Genomic DNA, 20810 nt, shown 5'->3' on the forward strand with positions numbered 1-20810 from the left:
ATATGTTATTTTGGTTTTTCATGTTATCATTTTTTTCTCTGTGATTTTGACATGTGAATTTCTTTTGTAGTTTCTGATTCTTGTGTGGGACTCAAGCCTTCAAGTTTGGTGTGCTTCTTTTTGTGAATTTTGTGTGTCTTTGTGATTTACTTTTTGGGCATGAAAAGCTGGTTTGTCTAACCTTCCGAATCTCTCTTTTGATTTTATATTGGAGTAGCCGGATTGCTTTTGTCTTCAGGAGTTCCCATGTGGGCGTTGGGCTGGCCTGGGAGTCTGGCCCAGGAAAGATGCTGCTCTAGGGCAGCTGGTGGCCATGCCACGGAGAGAAGCAAAGGCAGATGGGGTGGGAAGAGGCCCCAAGGCCTCCTGTGTGCTGCACTGAGGAGCTTGGTTCATCTGGATTTAAAGGGTCAGGGAGAGGAAAGGTCAGCCCCAGCATCCCAGAAAGGCTGGTGGGTGGTACAGGCCCAGGGAAGCAGAGGAGTTTAAGAACAGGGCCAGGCCCAGAAGCAGTACTCCTGGGGCCCAGAGAAGGCACTACTTTGGTCTGGATGAAAAGGATCAAGGATCAGTATTGGTTCCCCAGGTGTCTGGTGCCCCAAGAAAAGGAATGGGGCTTGGCCCAAACTCAGAGGAGAGACATGAGGCTAAGATATGAAGGTGAATGAGGCTGGGGGCGTCAAGGCATAGAGGGTGCAATGGACTTACCCTGGAGAGAGGCCTACAGGTAAGAGAGAGGCCTGCAGCATGTCCTGCAGGCCCAGGGAAGCAGAAGGAGGTGAGGGCGGGGCCAGGCCCTGAAGCAGAGCTCCTGGGGCCCAGAGAAGGCACTAGGTTGGTCTGTATGAAAAGGATCAGGGTGCAGTATTGGTTCCCCAGGTGCCTGGGGCCCCAAGACATGGAATGGGGCAGGGTCCAAACTCAGAGGAGAGAAGGCGGTGGAGATGGAAGGGTAAATGAGGCTGGGAGAGTCAAGGCAAGGAGGGCACAAGACTTATTGTTATATCCATAGAATAGTGCATCTCTCAAACCAAATCTTTATATACATATATATATATATATATGTATATGGTTTTGTTTTGTTTTGTTTGTTTAGACAGGGTTTCCTTATAGTATATATTAGAGAGAGAGAGTTTCAAAATGAACAAAATGTTTCAAAAGCTTACACAGAATCAGCAAAGTGAAGATCATTGGTGATCATATTAGAGCTGCTTTCAGTGTTAAAAGAAGTCTGAAACGTGTTTACAAGTAAATAGGAGACTCTTCTACTTTCTGCCACAAGGGAGTATTGAGGGTTAGAAGGGCATGCCCATGTGCACACTGAGAATTCTGGACAAGAGCTTAAAAACAAATATTTTCAAACCAAGCAACCTGAACTTGGTGTTTCAGAATTGCAGTCTGTGAGAGGAAGTTCACAGTGGAATCAGCCCAGACACAAATTCTAGTTTACTCAGATATATTTTTTATTCCTCCTGCAGAAAAAGTGATTTTAGTATGTCACAGCAGTCCCACTGAGCTGATAAGGCGAGCTCTAGCTCAGATCTAGCAGGTGTAAAAATGATAGAATTGTGATGCTCAGTACCAAGAGGAAATGATTGACACTATAAAGGCACAGTAATCTGCACTGAGGTCCTGAAGATACTTGGCTAGCTAGCACTGTCAAATAGGCAGAATCAAAGTGCATGAATCTAGGCAAAGAACAATAATCAATAAAAGAAAAATTTCATATAAGTAAAAATAAGAACAAAGTCCTGTCTGGGGTTAGAAAAACTAGACTCCTAAGCATAAAGGAGTGGAGGACCTGATGGAATGCCCCAGAGAGCAATGAGAGACTCCAGAAAGGCCACTGCAGAAGCAGAGAGCTAGACCAGCTCCAGGATGAAAGTCTTTTAAAAGCAGCACAACAAAGTTTAAAACACAATCTGAAATATATAAAAACTTCCAAACAAACCTCCATGTTTTTCAAGGTTAATAAAACTGTAGACACTCAGCATCACAGTATCCTTTGAAAAAAATGACGAGCTACGTAGGCAAAAACCATATTTATTGGAAAAATAACCAGTCTCTATGAAAAGAGACAACAGTGACAGAAATGATGCAATTAGTAAACTTTGAAATGTAGCTGCAAATATGCTGACAGGACATGAATGAAAACATATGCACACTGGGAAGGAAGTGGAAACCACTATGAAAAGGAAGTTCTGGAGATGAAAAATGAATCACTGACAATGAAATGGTATTGGAGAGTCTCCAGGGCATTTTTAACTACTTTGTCACCCCAAGACAACTCAGCTCCTGGATAAGCCAAGATAGCATAACTCAGCAACAAGAATGTCCAGGGAAGGGGAAAGTAAGTACAAAGTTCAAGTAAGGAAATAGTAATGAATATACCAGAATAAATGTGCAGTCTGGGACATAATAGAAAAGATCAACAGAGTAAAGCTGGTCTTTGAAACCAAAGGTGAAAACTTTCAGATATGTTGAGCAAAAGTGAAAGAGTGAGAGAGTACATTCACAAATAAAAGAAGAGATGCTGCATACAAATGGGTCGGTGAGTAAAGGCACTTGTCTTGCAGGGCTGTGGACCTGAGTTTGATTCTCAGAGCCCACTTACAAGTCAAATGTTTTAGTGGAGTGTGCCACCAGATTGTAGGTAGACACAATAGTCCTTAAGCTCCAAGACTGCTCAGCCTGGAGCATGCAGAGAAGTGGTAGAAACACCAAGAGAGACTTTGCCTCAACAAGCTGGAAGGAGAGAACTGACCAACTTCTGAAAAGTTGTTCATTGACCTCCACATGCGTACCATGGTACATGTATACACACACACACACACACACACACACACACAAACACACTAATTTTTTGAAAGTGGTATTCTATAGTTGTATGACAACAGTTAAAATTATTCTAAGAGAGTACTATGGATATTTATATAGCAAGAAACAGAAACATAGAAGAAAGAGATATGTTCCTAGATGTATGCACTATACCAAACTGATTTATGTGGAAATACAAATTTTGAACAGAATAAAAAATATGAGATTAAAGCAATAATCAAAAATTTCAAAGAGGAAAACCTCAGGACCAGAGAGCTTCACACATGAATTATATTAAACATTTAAGGAGGCATCAATTCCAAAATGTCTCAGCATTTTCCTAAATATCGAAGAGGAGGAAACACTTTCAGACTTATTTTTGTAAGCCATCTTTACCCTAATCCCACAATTAGATAAAGTCTTGTATCAACATAAAAAGATGAATAAAGTCCAATGAAACATAGTAAAGAGCTTAAAAATGAGCCTCTGAGAGACTTGGGAGGCAGCTCAGAGTGTAAAGGTGTTGCTGCCGAGGCTGATGACCTGAGTTCATTCTCCTAGACCCACGTTTGGTGGAAGGAAGGAATCAACTCTTGCAAGTTGTCTTCAGACATGCACACACATATCACTCCCCCTCACAAAATAATAAAGTTTAATTTTTTTTTTCTTTTTGGTCTTTTTGAGACAAGATCTATCTGTAGCCCCAGCTGACCTGGACCTCACTGTGTAGACCAGGCTGGCCTCAAACTCACAGAGATCCACCTGCTTCTGCCTCCTGAGTGCTGGTATTAAAGGCATGCACTACCACGCCCAGCCCATACAAAACATAATTTTTCAAATTTAAAAATAAACAAATAAACCAATGGATATTTGGTCACTTAATCTTAGATAAAATTGACAAGAAAACAAAATGGGTAAAAGACTATCTCTTCCACAAATGCTTTTAGAAAGTCTAGATATCTTTAACCCAAGCACTTGGGAGGCAGAGGCAGGCAGAGCCATGTGAGATCTAGGCCAGCTTGGTCTACATAGTTAAGTTCCAGGTCAGCTGGAGCTAAAGGGAGACCCTGTCTCCAAACAAAACAAACAAAAAAACAAGGAAGCAAACAAAAAAGAAGACAAAAAAATAAAAATAAAAACCCCCAAAAAACTGAAAATAAAAGTCTAAGTCTTGACATTCTTTTCTGTTTTGTTTTTTAAATAAAGAAGAAATATTAGAAATTTGAGCCTTATTTATACTATGTTCATGAAATAGAAGTGGATCAGACTTTAGCTTAATTTCTGAACATGCAAAACACTTAAAAGAAAACGTAGGGGAAGATCTTTTCTTTGGGTATGACACCAAATGCACAGGAAGTAAACATTTTAAAGATAGGCATATAGGATTGTATTCAACTAAAAGTGTTAGAGGGAAGGGAAAAGACATGAAAAATCAAAGACTGGAAGGTCATCTTGCAAACTGGAAGAAAATAATTTCCCTGCAACATTGGTGATAAGGGATTAACTTCAAATATATAAATTAATGAGAAAAATAAATTAATGTAAAACCTCATTAATGGGAGGAGGTTTTGTAATGGGAAGTGGTTAATGAAGAGATGTAACTGCTCAAAGTGCAGAGTACAAACAACCATGAATGCTCAGCTATGGATGGACCATCTATATCCACCTCCCACCATGCAGAGTTTATGAATTAATGAATGTAAGAGCCAGTGGGGGAAGAAGAGAACTGTGAAATGCTGACTTCTAGACATGATGGGACTGTTGCATTCCTCCACTCAGAGCTGCTGTGGTTAACTATACTGCACAAGACAAAGGCAGTCAAAATTCCAGCAGAAATGGGGGAGGGGCCCCTGAGGCCTCACCATTATTGAAACAGCTTTTGGAAGTTAATAGCTTCAGAGGGAGGGAGAGTCACTCTTAATAAAGGCCATGAAGTTGGGAGGGAAATAGGGTAGACGGTACTAGCATTGAGTCGTACGAAGTTAGTTGTGGATGGATACCATCAATTTTTATTGTATAAATGTATGAAACTTTCAAAGAATAATAAAGTTATCATAATATGTATTGAGGGTTTGCGTGTACAGTTCTACCAAGAAATGTGTTCTATTGCCTCCCTATTTGGGAAATATTTACTTACATGCATTAATTTGTTATATTGATTTTAATCATGGAATTTTGCTATAAGTTATTAGTGAACTCAATAAATGAAGACTAAGATAGGAAAGTTAGTATGATGCACTGAAAGGATATAAAATGATGATGTTTTCATCTGCCAAGTGCTGCTGATCTATTTTATGAACAGAAAACTTAATCAAAAGCAGCCTCCGATAAGTCAATTTTTTAATAGTTTTCTGTGTCATAGATACTATTTGAGAATCTAATTGCAATGGCAAATTCTCATCGATGGGTGATTGATAATTCATGAATAAAATTTCATTCCAAATCTGTTTTTTCATGGGTCATTCAAAAAACAATCCTTGTCATTGGCAAAGTGATTTATCATGTCCTTAAAGCACTGCCAAATAATTTTCTGCCATTTGAGTTATGAAAGTTGAATTTAGTATAAACCTCTTGGGCTTTCTTAATGCTCAGCAATGCATCTTGCAAGGTGAAATCCTTGTGAGTAGTGTTAATGAAATGTTTCTTCCCTCCCTCCCTCCCTTCCTCCCTCTTTCTCTTTCTCTCTCTTTCTCTGTCTTCCTTCCTTCCTTCTTCCCTCCTCTTTCTCAGATGGGACTGAAGTTCTGTCTTGCTTATCTTACTGTGGATGAGACAGGTCACAGAGGAAGTTCTGAGACTGGAAAAATGTTCAGTCAAAACTGGAGTCAGTCTTTCTTTCCTTCCTTCCTTCCTTCCTTCCTTCCTTCCTTCCTCCCCTCCCTCCCTCCCTCCCTTTCTTTTTTCTTTTATTTATTTTTTTTGTCTTTTGAAGCACAGGCTGGCCTGAAACTCACTATGTACACCAGGTTGACCTCGATCTTGCAGAGATCCACCTGCCTTTTCCTCCTGAGTGCTGAGATTAAGTGTGTGTGCCACCATACTTTGTTAAAGTTTCTTTGCTTTATGTAACATTTGTCATACTCCCTCCCTCCCTTTCTTTTTTCTTTTATTTATTTTTTTTGTCTTTTGAAGCACAGGCTGGCCTGAAACTCACTATGTACACCAGGTTGACCTCGATCTTGCAGAGATCCACCTGCCTTTTCCTCCTGAGTGCTGAGATTAAGTGTGTGTGCCACCATACTTTGTTAAAGTTTCTTTGCTTTATGTAACATTTGTCATACTAAGCCAACCCCATCTCTTTCCTCACTTGCTGAGCCACTTACCACTCACAGCATTACTGATGCTTGCTCAATCTTAGAATAGTATAAAGTCTCAAAAGGAGGAAGATGTATGGGCCTTTATGATAAGTTCTTCGTCTCATTCGCTCATCTATTGAATGGGACTAAAATACTACATGTTGGTCTACTAAAATACTACCTGATGGTCTTTGTAGCACCTCATTTAATGTTCACCCTACTGCAATGAAGAAAATAATTTTTGTTTGACTTTTCTCTATTTTCTATTGAATTTTTGTGCATTGCACACGGTATGTCTTAATCATATTTCCATCTCCTTCCCTCCCTGCACCCTCTGTGTCCCCCTTGCTAGATTTCATGCATTCTGTCATACATGTTAAGGCCTATCGAGTCAAGTCTGTGTGCCTAGATATCCTTTTGTGTGAGTTCATCCTATAGAGCCTGGTTAACCTACCTAGTGTCACTCACTAAAAGAAGATTAACTCTCTCTCATCCAGTAGTGTAGTTCCTCAGCTAAGGTTGGGGTTTCTTACCTATTTCCCAGTTCTATGGTGTTTTGTCTGGTTTGAGTTTACGTGAATCTTGTACATGCTGTTACCATTGCTGTAAGTTCATATGAGCAAGTTCTTAACCTCCTGGAAAACTCTGTTTCCTTATGGTCATCCACTACCCCTGGCTCTGACCGTCTTTCTGCCCCTCCACAATGGTCTTTGAGCCCTGGGTGGCAGTTTAATATAGGAGCCCTATTTAGGGACATGCATGCTGCAGTCTATTATTCTCGGTTTGTTTGAATTTTGAGACAGGGTTCCTCTCTCTGTTGGCCTTGAACTTCCTATGTAGCTGCAGGCTTCTGTCTCACTGAGGTCCATCTGCTTCTGCTTTCTGAGTACTGGGCTTAAAGGCATGAACCACCATGCCAAGCAGAAAATAGTTTTTGTAAATTTTCCATGTAAGAAATGAAAATGGATGCTAGTGAGGGTTTAGAAAGAGCAAAAGCAGGTTCTTGCCTTTGTCTGTCTTTGTGCTTAGCGAAAATCAGCTTTGAAGAATACTGCACTACGTGTGGAGGCTGAAGTCTGTGCATCCAGCACTCATGAGGCCTTGTCATGAGTTCAAGGCCAGTCTATGCTACATAGTACAAACCTATCTCAAAGCAAATGAACAAACAAAAATAAATTAATCACTAATAGCCAGGCTTGATAGTCCTGCCTGTAATTCCAGCATTTGGGACACTCAGGTGTTAGGATTGTTATGAGTCTGAGACCAAGGTGAGCTACAGTACAACGATACTCAAAACCAAACAGGTGAAAAACGAAACGCAGGTGAGATTAACTAAATGCAACCAGGCCAAATACCACAGGTTTCTGTATGAGTCTCTAAGCAGTTGGAAGGAAAGACTCTCTCAGGAAGTGAGATTTTTAAAGAATGAGAGACACGAGCAGAAGACAGTCAGAAATGGCCTGAACACATGGTTCCATGTCTGAAAGTTAGAAACCAAGGTGGAGAAAGGAGAGTTAGCAGTGGAGAAGTAGTCAGTGGTGCCATGGCTGTGATAGGAGCTGTAGACTTCTTAGCATGAGGAATGAACTTTGAGGATCTGAAGTGGCCAAGTACAGGTAGACTTCATTTTAAAATGGTGTTGCAGAGTGTAGCCATGGTGGCACATGCCTTTAATCCCAGCACACAAGAGGCAGAGGCAGGCGGGACTCTATGAGATTGAGGCTAGCCTGGTATGTACATAGTGCATTCCAGGTCACCAGTAGCTACAGGGAGACCCTGTCTCAAAGAAAAAAAAAAGGGGTGTTATGAAGGATGAAAGTAAAGTACAGAATTAGTGAGAGAACCCCTGCAGCGGGAGGGTTGCATTCTTATTTTAATAGAGAGATAGTTTATCTTAACCCAAACGGCATAATCTATTACCCTTGATATCAGTAATGGTTTAAAGTATCAGTTTAAATTCCATTGATTCTCCCTCAGGTTTGCATGGCTCATGGGTCAGCCAAACATAGATCAATTTATATGTAGAATTTGTCATTTCCCTTCTCTCCTTCCTTTTACCAAACTGTAGTGTTGCTGATTGTTCCAGGCTTCTTCCTAAGTCCTACTGGTAGGTTTGTCATAGAATTTTATCAGCATATGCTGCTGAGAACCAGATAGAAATGGCCTCAGATCAGAAGAGCAGACAAGGAAAATTGTAGCATGCAAGTCACTTCTCCCGAGTTTAAATCCACTACAAAAGCTATTTACTTCTCTTCATTTGTAAAAGCCTCATGTGGTTATTTGATATATTTTAAACCAGGGTTTATATTTACATCTGCAAGGACAATTTATAAGGAACTTATTAATACTGGTAGATCTGTGCACATCACATTTCCTCTTCCACCAGAGTGGTACATTTCATTGCATTGTTATTGATGGCATGCAAATATTAGTCTAAGATTAGAGCTAAAAATTCTATCCTTGGGCCGGGCGTGGTGGTGCACGCCTTTAATCCCAGCACTCAGGAGGCAGAGGCAGGTGGATCTCTGTGAGTTCAAGGCCAGCCTGGTTTACATAGTGAGTTCCATAGTGAGTGGGGCTACAGGGAGGGCCTGTCTCAAAAAGACCAAAAAAAAAAAAAAAATCTACGTATCCTTAATTTTGTTATTTCTACTTTTTTTTTTTTGATCTTTTTTGAAACAGGGTAAGCCCCAGCTGTCCTTGAACTCAGCATTGTAGGCCAGGCTGGCCTTGAACTCACACAGATCCGCCTGCCTCTACCTCCCAAGTGCTGGGATTAAAGGTGTGTGCCACCACACCCTGCTATTTCTACTATTTTTAAGGTGATTCAAATAATAAGTACTTATTATTCAGCACTTATCGTCAGCTATGTACTATGTGTTGTCATTATAACAGTGCTGTGTGAAAGAAACATATCTGTGTTTTATAATTGGGGAACCCTATTTTGTCCAAGTCCAGTTAGATATCAGGTACCTGTGGGATAAACATCATAAATAGTCCATCACTTTAAACTTAGCATTAAATGAAATTAATTAAATATTGTATTTTGGCTATGCTGTGCATGATGGCACATGTTTGTAATCCCAGCACTTGGGAGGCAGAGGCGGGTGAATGTCTGTGAGATCAAGACCACCCTGGTCTACATAGTGAGTTCTAGGTGGACTGGGACTAGGAAGACCCTGTTAAAAAAAAAAAAAGCAAAAAAAACCAAATTTGTATTTTGGTATCTTTTTACACAAACAATGATTTTATTCAATTTCTTTTTCTTTACCTTTTAAAGTCTGTGAAGGAAATAATAAACACGAACCACAAAATTCTTTGTAATACTGTAAGATCAGATTTCAAAGTATGTTATGTTAAGTAACGGATACTCAGTTGATGAACATTCATAGTGCAGTTATTGTCCTCCTGGACATCTCCTGAGTCCATTGCTGCTCTTCGGCTCTATTAGCCTTCCGCTTTCACAAAATAAATGTGCATTTACTTCTCACAACGTGAAGATGAGAATATCTAAGGTCAAGGGATAAGCAGATCCAAGGTCAAGGAATAAGAATTGACTTCCTGGTTCACAGACATGTTTTTGCTCTGTCCTTATATGGCTGAAGGGGCCTGGGAGCTCTCTGGACTGTTTTTTATAAAAGCACTGATTGTTTCTTTGGAAGGATATGATCCTTGGGAAGTGACCTTGCGAGGGGGCCTTCCAAAGGCTTCTTGTCCTGGTAACTTCACAAGAGGAGTAAATACCTTAACATGCATATTTGAGGGTAGGTTCTCAAAAATCTAGACTGTAGAAATTACCATGTACTAGGACAGTCTCTTCTTTCTGAATTTAAACATTCAATCTGGCCTGTCTGCTTGTATCACACACAGATGTGAGGGAGTGCTTTTATCTTCTTCTTCCTCTCACAGTATTATCAAGTGGAACTTTATATAACTGTATTAACCACTAGAGAAGCTATTAGCCATATGTGGCTAGTGTATTTGAAGAAACAAATTATTTATTTAATTTTAGTTAAATTAATTTTAGTACCAATACGAAGCTATTGACTATTGTATGGGCAGTGTTACCCTGTGAAGGTAGACCTTCGTCAACCTCCAAACCATAAAGCCTCACCAACAAGCCTATCTAGGACTCCAGCTGCTCTGCTATAGGAGGAAAAAAATCTAGACCTTGAATTTTCTCCTACAAGTCCTTCTGAGATGAGACCCTTATCTGTTAGGACAGAATATAGGCCTTGAACTCTCTACTCAACCCCTATAGCTCCCTTTACCTAGACAAAAGTACTTAAGGTTCCTTGCTGTTTGGCTATTCCAGACCCCCACTGGTCGGTAGTCACCGCTCATTGACTAATGAAAGGGTCATTGTGGTTTGTCTGAGGTTGGTTGCTTTTCCTTTCCAGAGACTCTTTGAATATCTACCCTAACATTCCCCAAAGACAGAGTTCTCAGTTTATAGGGAGAGAGCTCTAACTCCTAATTCCTAACACCCTGCACCATCCATTTATAGAAGGTATCTGCTAACTATGTGAAATGTTTTTCTAATAATCTGTCCTTACTTATCATTTCATTAAATTATTATTTATCTACTTAGTGATGTTTAAGAGTTCACTTTAAGCCTATATTTACAATTTGGTTCTCTTAATATCTGAACTTGTGGTAGAATGTCTGCAATATGTTTTATGACATCTTAGAATTTTTACCACTCTGCACACACAGATGAACACAAGAACAGACCTGAAGCTTTACCCTTTGCTGCTGTATTAAAGTGCTGTTGTACTCTGTGTACACTTGCTACAGTTGCTTTCCTTTTGCCAATATTTCAAAATATGTTGATATTATGAATCCCTGTGGAGATTGCCATTATAACTAATACCACATTAGTTGTGCTATGATTTAGATTATGTTTATGTTTGTTTAGCTTCTCTTCTCTCGATCTATATTGTCTATCTCTTAGTAATTAGTACTGATTGAATTAAGAATTGTTAGCCTTTTATAGAAATAGTAAATATTCTTAAAAAAAAAAAAAAACTTCAGCTGAGTTTGGTGGTAAAAGCCTGTAATTTCAGTACTCCTGAGACAGAGGTAGAAGGATCATAAGTTTCTAGGTATTTCTCAGCTGCATAGCAGGTTTAAAGGCAGACTGGGATACATGAAACAGTGTCTCAAACACCACAAACAAAAACAAAAACAAAATGACCTCAAGATTATTTTTTATGTTTACCTTTTGACTGTCAACTTTACTGTTTAATAAAGTCTTACTGTTTTTTTTTTAATTTGTGCTATAAATTTAATACTTATACTTTTAAATTTATCTCAGGATAATTTTATTTTTATCATTTCAGGATCACCAAACAATTTTGAGAGCATGGGCTGTAAAAGATTTTGCTCCCAATTGTCCTTTGTATGTCCAGATATTAAAACCTGAAAATAAATTCCATATCAAATTCGCTGGTAAGTTTTGATCTGGAAAGACATCCTCTGAATTTCTTCAAGTGCTCATTGTGAAAAAGTTATGCTCTAAAGCCAGTGACTATTTAATTTGTTCCTGATTCTACAGAACAGATGGGGTTCTCTTTTAATCATTTATTTCTTTTAAAAGAAAATCTCTGATATATTGAAAATGGAATATTTGAGATGAATCTTTACCTTTTAGAACGTAGCTTGGCAGTTTTTCACCCGAATTTACCGTGTGAAAAACTTGTGGATAAGACAAATTCAGATTAAAAGTATATTCATTTGCCTTTAAGTTTATAAAAGTTGATACTTTGGTATTTAGACTATTGAAAGCATAATTAAGTATACAGTATATTGCAAAGTAATGTATTGATATGTATTTGGGTATATTGAGGTTTATTTAAATTGAGACATATACTTTAAGAATAATTCAAGAAAATGATGCTTTGCTGATTTGTGTTTTAGAAACACTGCTTTTTAAATTCTTGATCACATGACATTATGCTTTGAATTGATAGGAAACTGAACAATAAAATGGTATTTAATTTTTTAAGTGTTTCTTTGGGAGAAAGAACTAATTTTTACTTAGTAAGTCATGTACATTTCTCCCCAAGCATAACAACCATGTGGTGTACTGTATTATAATTATACAGTCTAAAGCGTCAAAAGTTATTAAAATATGTCATTATAGTAATATGCCACAAAAATGTTTTTCAGACTGTATCCACATATCTTAAAATACTAACTTGGTGATTTATTATATTGGAAGAAAAACACAAACAAAATAATTTTTAACAATAAAAAAGCATGAAATTAATGCTACTGAGTTTGATCCACCTTATTTATTCTAGCCTTACCACAAATGACATCATCATTTCCCCCTCCATATTGTGGAGTGCCCTGTACATATTAGTATGTCTTTGGAATATTTTTTAGAAGTATTCATTACAGAGGTTTTGGTTTAAATGGTCTGAGGTGGTGCCAGGTCTCCTGTAAACCTGTTTCCAGAGCTGAAAAATGACACATAAAAGTAGTTTTATTGTGATGACTTTGTGTGGGAATTGGAAAAGCATGCTTGAAGGACTTCATTAAGTGCTCATCCACAGGCCGTGTTAAGTAATTCCTCTCATTTCTAATTATCATTTATACAGTAAAAGAAGCATAACAGTAGCAGTAATGGTATTAGCAGTAGGCAAAGTAATAAAAGCAAAATATTAAATTCAAATGCCAGCATTTAAGACATTTAAGACTCAGGTGCATCAATTAGTGTTCAGAGTACTATTTTCTTGTCCTACTGAAAAGCTGTAATATACATACTGTATCTATTCCACTAGTTAGGCTTAGTGGTAAATATTAGAAAATAATTTCTGAAACATTCTAGCTCTGCAGTTAATGGTACTGGATTTAAACCTTATAATAGCTACAACATATACTCTGGGAAGACAATATGCAGTTTTGAATGTGTGTAGACGTCAATTCTTGTTCAATTAGCTAGCTATTAACACGATCCCCACAGATTTTTGAAATGTGCTAAAATTTCATATGTAAAATATTGCAGAGACTGTTTGTATTGATCTTCTTTCAAACATTTCACTTGACATTATTTTAATACATCTACCAAAATGAATTCATTATTTAACAATTCCTCTGTAGTTCATCTCAATATCTCTTATTTTAACACATGTTGGAATTCCTCTTAATAGTACTTAAACCTTTTATAGCTGAGATTATAGCATCTCAAATGGAACTCTTTTTATAGTATGAAAAGATGAAAGCATTGTAGTTTCATTAAAATGCCATAAAATGTTTAGAGAGGTGTTTGAGGCTCTTAAACCCATATTTTAAATCTCATCAAAAAATTTATAAGATACAGACTTTTCCTCTGAAAAAGTAGTGTATGAAGCTGTCTATTTGTGTGGGAGGTAGTTAAAATGATGGTCCCTTGGAGCCAAATCCATCCTGTGTGGCCCATTGCTGTGTGGTTTAAATGGTCTGAGGTGGTGCCAGGTGGCTCTCTGTGAGATGGAGTCCAGCTTCCCAGCTTGGTTTTACCAACAGGGGCTTCAGGGAGATCCTGTCTCAAAAAACCAAGAAAACCTCAATACATACAAAAAGTCCCCACCACAAAACAATATGTGCTGTGTCAGATTAAATTACCCTTAAAATATAAGTGTGAGATAAAATTAATGTTATAAGAATGAACTAACAGTTAAATTTAGGTTAACACTCTTTTCCCGTTCCCTCTAGTAAAGTGTTATATTATGTAAAAATATTCATTTTTGTTTTCCTTTTCATCTAATTTTCTTTCAAACATTGGTTAGTTATTCTGATAAATTTCTACTTATTTAAGCACATAAATAGACATAAAAATCAAATTGTCACAATTTCATCCATATGTCTGAGTAAGGCTTTCAAAAAATCAATTAGTGAAATTGTGAATTGTCCATGAATTCCAATTTCCACATCAATATATTTTATGTGTAGTGTAATCTGTCTGTACTTAATGAATGAAAGAAAAGTCATATTTCTGTAGTAAAGTGGATACTGAATGAAATATTTTCTACTTCACAATTAAAACAAGCCTAAAGGATGAATCATTCCACTAGAACTGTAGGAGTTAGTTCTCCAAGTAATTAAAAAGCGTAATTACAATAAGAAGGTGAACATAGATCCAAAGTAAATATATGTTTAGCAATATCTTTCACAGTATTGCAAATGATACCCTTTTCTTATATTAGATAGTATGCCATTACAAAAGTATTATCATAAATGATACATGTGTACAACACACATGTCTAGGAGAAATGGTTTGACAAAAACAAAGAAAAGTTGTTTCTGCTTAGCCACTATCCATTTCAAGTAACCATTTGATAGTATAGTGCTTCACTTTCTCCTACCCAGAAAAGAGTGTGAAATATTTCTAAGCAATATAAATATTGGAAATTATCTTAGCTGTTTCTAAATAGCATATGGTTGTGCAGGCTTGACTTTCTCCAAATGGTAAAGTGTGAGATTTTCATGCAGAATGATTTCTTCATTTCCCATATAACACCCACATAAACATCATCTTAAACTTCACTTTTGCAATCTACATAAGAGCACAATGTTTTGGATTTCTATATTTTCAAAAACATGAAATAATAAAATTTTAAGTTTTACTCTTTCTTCATGGAAATCTTTTCTCTTTCAGTGTTTTATCATTATAGAGTTAATGAGAAACTGTTTAACATAAAGCCATGTTTGATAGTATATTAAAAAATCTTTTGAAAAAACATCTTTCCTAGCTCTTTGTTTACTCTGAGAAATCCTACTTACACTTTACAAATTATGAAGTAATGAGAACCTGCGTACAGTCAATCCTCATTTGGTGATTGTTAACATTTTGCTTCTTTGGTTAATCTCTGTGTATACATACAAACATACATATGTGCATACATACATACATACATACATACATACATACGTACATACATACATACATAGAAACTCTCTCTCTCCCCCTCTTCCCCCACCCATGTTTTCTCTTCAGCAAGATTCTCCTGAGAATAAGGAAGTTCTGCTTCATACCCACAATTTAAATTCTTTACTCCTGAACCGAAAATAATTCATGATTCCAGCTCGTATTCAGATGTTGCCAGTATTTCCTAACACATCGCTTCAGACTATGTCTTTAAATTCTGTCTCATTACCAGTTCTAGTTTCACTGCATTTTTCCTTTAAAGATTCTGAGAATTAAAATAGCCTTAAAGTGAAATTATGAAAGTTTCAGGTAAATGGATGGAACTGTAAAACATTATATTGAGTTTGTAACGCAGACCCAGAATGATGAATATCACGTTTTAATTTATATGTAGATGCTATCATTTAATCTTTAGCTATGAGTATTTAATTTAGAGTACCATAGAAGTCAGGAAACTAATGAGGCCTAGGGGCAGGGGGCTTTCCAGGAAGGAGGTATAGAATGGAAGTGGTGTGGTATGAAGGAAGAATGCAGAAGAGTGAAGTAGTTTTAGAGTTAGACTAGATGTCACAGAGTTCACACATAACCCCTGTATTCTACATCATCCCATAAATTATAATGTCTTCTATCACAAGGGTTAATTTTATTAAAATAAGCTATTTCTATTTGGATAAATTATTTTTAAGTAAAAATATAATCCTGGATTTCATTCTTCTTAACCAACTAAAAAAGTAATATTTGTTTTTCATTTTAGTGGCATTTAACATTTCAGTGTGGACTTCTGTTAAGTAACCTAACTATCTTTCCACTTTATTCTGATTAATATCTGAGTAACTTAATACCTCACAGTAGGTTTTCCAGGCCATCTTGTAGGTCATATAGATCAATTATAATTTGATTAACTCTTAGAATCTTTATGCTTTTTCATTAATTTCTCAAATGATTATATACATCTCAGCCATTCTTATGATTCTGAAAATATATTTATTCTGCTGCCTTTGGGAACATCAGGCATATTTTTCCAAGGGCTGGACCTATGATTGTCAGACTGTAATGTGGTTCCTTGAGATACATGCTTTGTGCAGAGCAGATATTTATTCTTTGTACCTCATTTTTTGTTATTTAAGATGCTCTCACGAATCCTTGTACAAGCAGTTTGTTGTCTGCCCTGGTGCTAAGATGAAGGCAGTGATCTCTTTATCCCAGAAGAAATTGCTCATTTTCTTTACTTCACACTCTGAAAAGAATGATAAAGGCAAGACACAAGGAAACCATGTCAGCCAACCGATCTCTTAACCTTATAATCCCCTTTCCCAGCTTTTGATAACCCTCTCCATCTACACACTTTAGTTTCTCTGGCTATTTATTGACAATGTTTGTTTTTATTTTTTTAATTTATTTTTATTGTTCTGTATGAGTGTTTTGCCTGCATCTGAGGGCACCTGTGTGTGCATGATGATTTCTTAAAATGCAATTATTAAGTCCCAAAGAATTAGTTCTTAATAATCAGAAGGTAAGCAAGGAGAGATGACCAGTATTGTGAGAAATTTGTTTAATTTATCCTTGTTTTTAGTTACTCTACATAGACACTACTGATTGCTCATTATAAATTATGTTTTACTACAGAATTGACATTTTGCTGAGGCAATGAGAAGTTAACCAAAGTGTTAGGAAAAGACATAGAGTTTAAACAGATAACAAAGTAGAAGTAGGAAATGCGGAGTACAGTGGAGAGGATAAAAAGAATCTCCTAGGAGTGATTATTTAGCAAGTTAGTTTAGTTGTTTGGGTGAGAGAGGCTGAGAAATTGAATCAAGGCTGTGATAATAGAGAACAGATTCATGAACCATTCCATGCATGTTCTGTCTATTTAGTCAATTGTGAGACCCAAAGAAAAGTGAGGAAGCATTTATTTGTTTCTTCATCTCATCACTTTTGTGTGCTTTATATATCATTACTATATATCTATATATAATGTTAAATATATAATATATTATTTATATATGGATATATGGATTTATTAGATTAGTTTACAGGATAAAGTCCTAGTAATCCAACAATGACTGTACTACACTGGGGTGGCTGAGAATCCGATAGTTGCTCAGTTCATAATACTGGATGCCTCAGCTGTTCCAATCTGGTGCTGAAGGCCTGATGGAATCAGGGAGATCTGGTAGTCTTCATTCTATGTTGGAATCCAAAGAAGTTGATCACAGCAGCAAGACAAACTCACCAATGAGAGAGAAACAAGCAGCAAAAAGCAAGAGCTCCCTTCTGCCATAGCCTTTTTTATGGACTGCCATCAGAAGGTAACACCCACATTTAGGCTGGGTCTTCCATTTCAAATGAAACAATCAAAAAGTTCTCTCTCTCCCTCATTTCACTTAATCCTAGAATCAGTAAAATTGACACCTAGGATTAACCATCAGGAGTCCACCCCTTGTTGACCTGACACACAATTACATCTCCTTATGTCAAGCTTAATTTTCAAATGAAAACAATGGCAAGGTCATAATTCAGTCTAACATGATATGACTATCCTACGTACAAACACAAATGCATTAGATATCTTATAGTAGATGATAAGGTCTTTGAGGAATGCTTAGTCCTTTAGTACCTCATAACCTAAATATAATAATATAGATTTACAACACTTAACCACCTAACACTTATCTCAATTAAACATTCAAAAGAGAAGAACACAAATATCTATGTGTGTATATATACACAAGCACCACAAATCAAAATACATCTCCCTATACATTTTTTTAGTGTCAATTTACACTTGCATAAAATGAAAATCCAAAGGCTGGATGCAAGCTGCCAAGTATAAATAGAAAAATCCACAGAGGACAAGGAGACTTCTGTTCCCATGGTGGAGGGGGACATTGGAAATTTCACAGGACATAGAATGTGTTGAGAAGGTTGCATCATCTCTGTCGTGTAGCCACTCCAAATTGATCTGTGTTAGTTTTCTCTTTAATATATAGCAAATTGTTACTATCATGTCAGTTTAAAACATCTCAATTCAATTTGTTATCCATTAGTTTTTGTGAGTCAGGATTCAAGGAATTGGTTATCTGAGCAACTTGATCAAGAACTAAGCATTCAGCAATGGAGACATTCCATCTGAGGCTGTGTTTCATCTTCTAAGAACACAGTTTCTTAGCACATTGTTGACACTGTCAAATGTGGAACAGAGGCCTCTGCTCCCAGGGGTAGCCCTCCATTCTCTACCATGTATCCATTCTGAAGACAGCATTTTATTTTCTTCCATGTCAACAGGATGGTGCTTATCACAGCTTCAGCTCTCTTTTTGTAGGAAACATCAGCACCTCATTAAGGTTAAGACCCACTAGAAAGTCTTTCCTATTAGCTCAAAGCCAACTCATTTATCTTTGTTGTGTAGGGTAAAGACATCATCATACATGCATTGCCTGTGCCCATGAGCATTGGTTAAGAATTGTACTCCAAAAGGCCGAAATTTTGAAGGCTATCTTAGAATTAATTCTGTTCCCAATATACTGCTTTTGCATAGACTACAAATGAATAAACAAAGAAACAAGAAAACAAACCTTCAAGGTATTTAATTGATTTACCAAAATGAATGGCTACATTTCAAAAGAATGAAATCAAAATGTAAACATTTTGGAAAGTAACATTACAAATAAAAACTACTGAACATATCAATGAATAGGAAATTCTTAGTGACACTGATTAAGGTAGAATCACTTTGTCTTGCACTAATACACTTTGGGAAAATAAAGAGCAGGGAACAATTTCCTTCTAAATTTTATGACGATAGTCTCATTTGAATAAGTTAAAAACACAGAGGAGGAAAGAAAAGATGGACTGGAGAGATGACTTGGTAGTTAAGATGACTTGCTGTGCAAACATGACCTTATGTGCCTGTAACACCAGCGCTGTGATGACAGAGCCAGGATGACCATTGTGGTTCCTATCCAGCCCCAAGTTTGGAGCAACATCCTGTCCCAAAGGAATAGAGCAGGGGGTGGTAGAGCAGGACACCACATGTCTTTGGCCTCCTTAAAGGCACAAGCATGAGGATTCACATACATATGCACATACACTACACACACATACACTGTGCTCACACATATGTATTCATATACACACAATATATATAATTATAGACATATTTCTGATGAAACATGAAAATATCTTCAACAAATCAAATCAAATTTAATAACATAAAGGAATACATTTTGAGCAAACAGTTTACCTCACTATGACAAAAGTTGTACACAATTTAAAATCACATAAATTTTACCTCATTATCATATTAAGGGGAAATAAACTATATGATGACAGCAGTAGATACTGTAGAAACTTTTGATTTTAAAAAAGTAATATCCATTCTTCACACAACTGGTACCCACTGGGAAGAGAAGTGGCTTCATAGTTTAATGCTTCATGTCTATATACTGAATACTTAATTCTAATAATGAGGAGAAGTAAGCGATGTTTACTCCTATTGCTTCCATTCTCCATGCCCTAGCCTATATAATAAGGCAGGAAAAATTGGTAATTAAACTATACATGTTGGAAAGGAATTAGTAGAAGTATTTGTATCTGTATCTTATATGAATATTTCCATTAAAAAAGATGAGGGCTGGAGAGATGGATCAGTGGCTAAGAGCATTAGGTGCTCTTGCAGAGGACCTGGGTTTGGCTCCCATCACTCACATGGTGACTACAACCCTCTATTATCTCCAGTTCCAGAGGACCTGATGCCCTCTTATGGCCTCTGGCAGCATTGCATGAAAAGGGTGCACTTACAAAACACTCATACACATAAAATTAAACAAATAAAAAGATAATGAATGAAATAAAGCTTTTAGAATTATCAAACTGGAAATATCAAAACAAAGTAATTTTATTTTCCTTTATTTGTAATAATAAAATTAAATCTAAATATAACATGTACAATTATAACAAATTATTAAACCCATAGGCTAATATTTAATGAGATAAGTACAATATAAGATGAAATTATAAACTGCTGAAATAAATACAGAAAATATATTGATATGCCATTTTTGTGAACCATACTACTCAATATTGTTAACATGTTCATTATAAACAAATTAATCTATAAAATAATGAGTATTTCAATTAAAATTAAAATTATACAGGGTCATTTTAAGATTAACAATGTTATCCTAAAGTTAGTAAAGAAAAACATGATATTTTATTGGCTACAACTGTGAGAAGATCTGTGTTAAAAATTGATTAATATAATAGCTAGTTAAATACTTATAGCAATGCTGAGTTATTTTAATCAGCTTGGAGTTATACTGATAATAAAATAGAATTGAAGAGAATGCATCCCACAAGAAGGTTCAATGTTGGGTTAGTTAGTGTGGGAAGGAAACATGTAGTCTTCCATGAATAGATCTGAATTGCCTGAGTATCACTTCTGGAAAAAAGGTAATCTCGAGCCTCACTGTATACCATATACTAACAGTCAGCTGAAGTAGATCATAGAATTTAGTACAAAAAGTCACAATATAAAATATGTGAGAGAGCTGACTATGGCTGGACACACCCATCATCCCGGTACTCAGCAGGTAGATGTAGGAAGATTATGAGTTCAAGGCCAGCTTGTGCTACATACCAAGTTCCAGGCCTACCTTGACTATATAATGAGACTATGTCTAAAAAAATAAACAAAAGTTATATATATGTGTGTGTGTGTGTATATATAATATATATATATATATGAAAATGTTCTAAAAATGGATAGAAGGTATTTATCACTT

At 36.5% G+C, this 20810-nt stretch overlaps 1 protein-coding gene across 3 annotated transcripts in view; it reads left to right on the plus strand.

Annotated features, from left to right (window-relative positions):
• Kcnt2 (potassium sodium-activated channel subfamily T member 2) overlaps positions 1-20810 on the plus strand; it is a 405448-nt gene that overhangs the window by 237400 nt on the left and 147238 nt on the right. For all 3 annotated transcript variants that reach the window (XM_008831578.2, XM_008831577.2, XM_029562800.1), the window contains exon 13: positions 11456-11564. In XM_008831578.2, the coding sequence (XP_008829800.1) occupies positions 11456-11564 (109 nt within the window). The remainder of the gene's footprint in view (positions 1-11455; positions 11565-20810) is intronic.

Source organism: Nannospalax galili, unplaced genomic scaffold (assembly GCF_000622305.1).
Source record: "Nannospalax galili isolate Female #2095 unplaced genomic scaffold, S.galili_v1.0 scaffold955, whole genome shotgun sequence".
Classification (NCBI taxonomy): Eukaryota; Metazoa; Chordata; class Mammalia; order Rodentia; family Spalacidae; genus Nannospalax; species Nannospalax galili.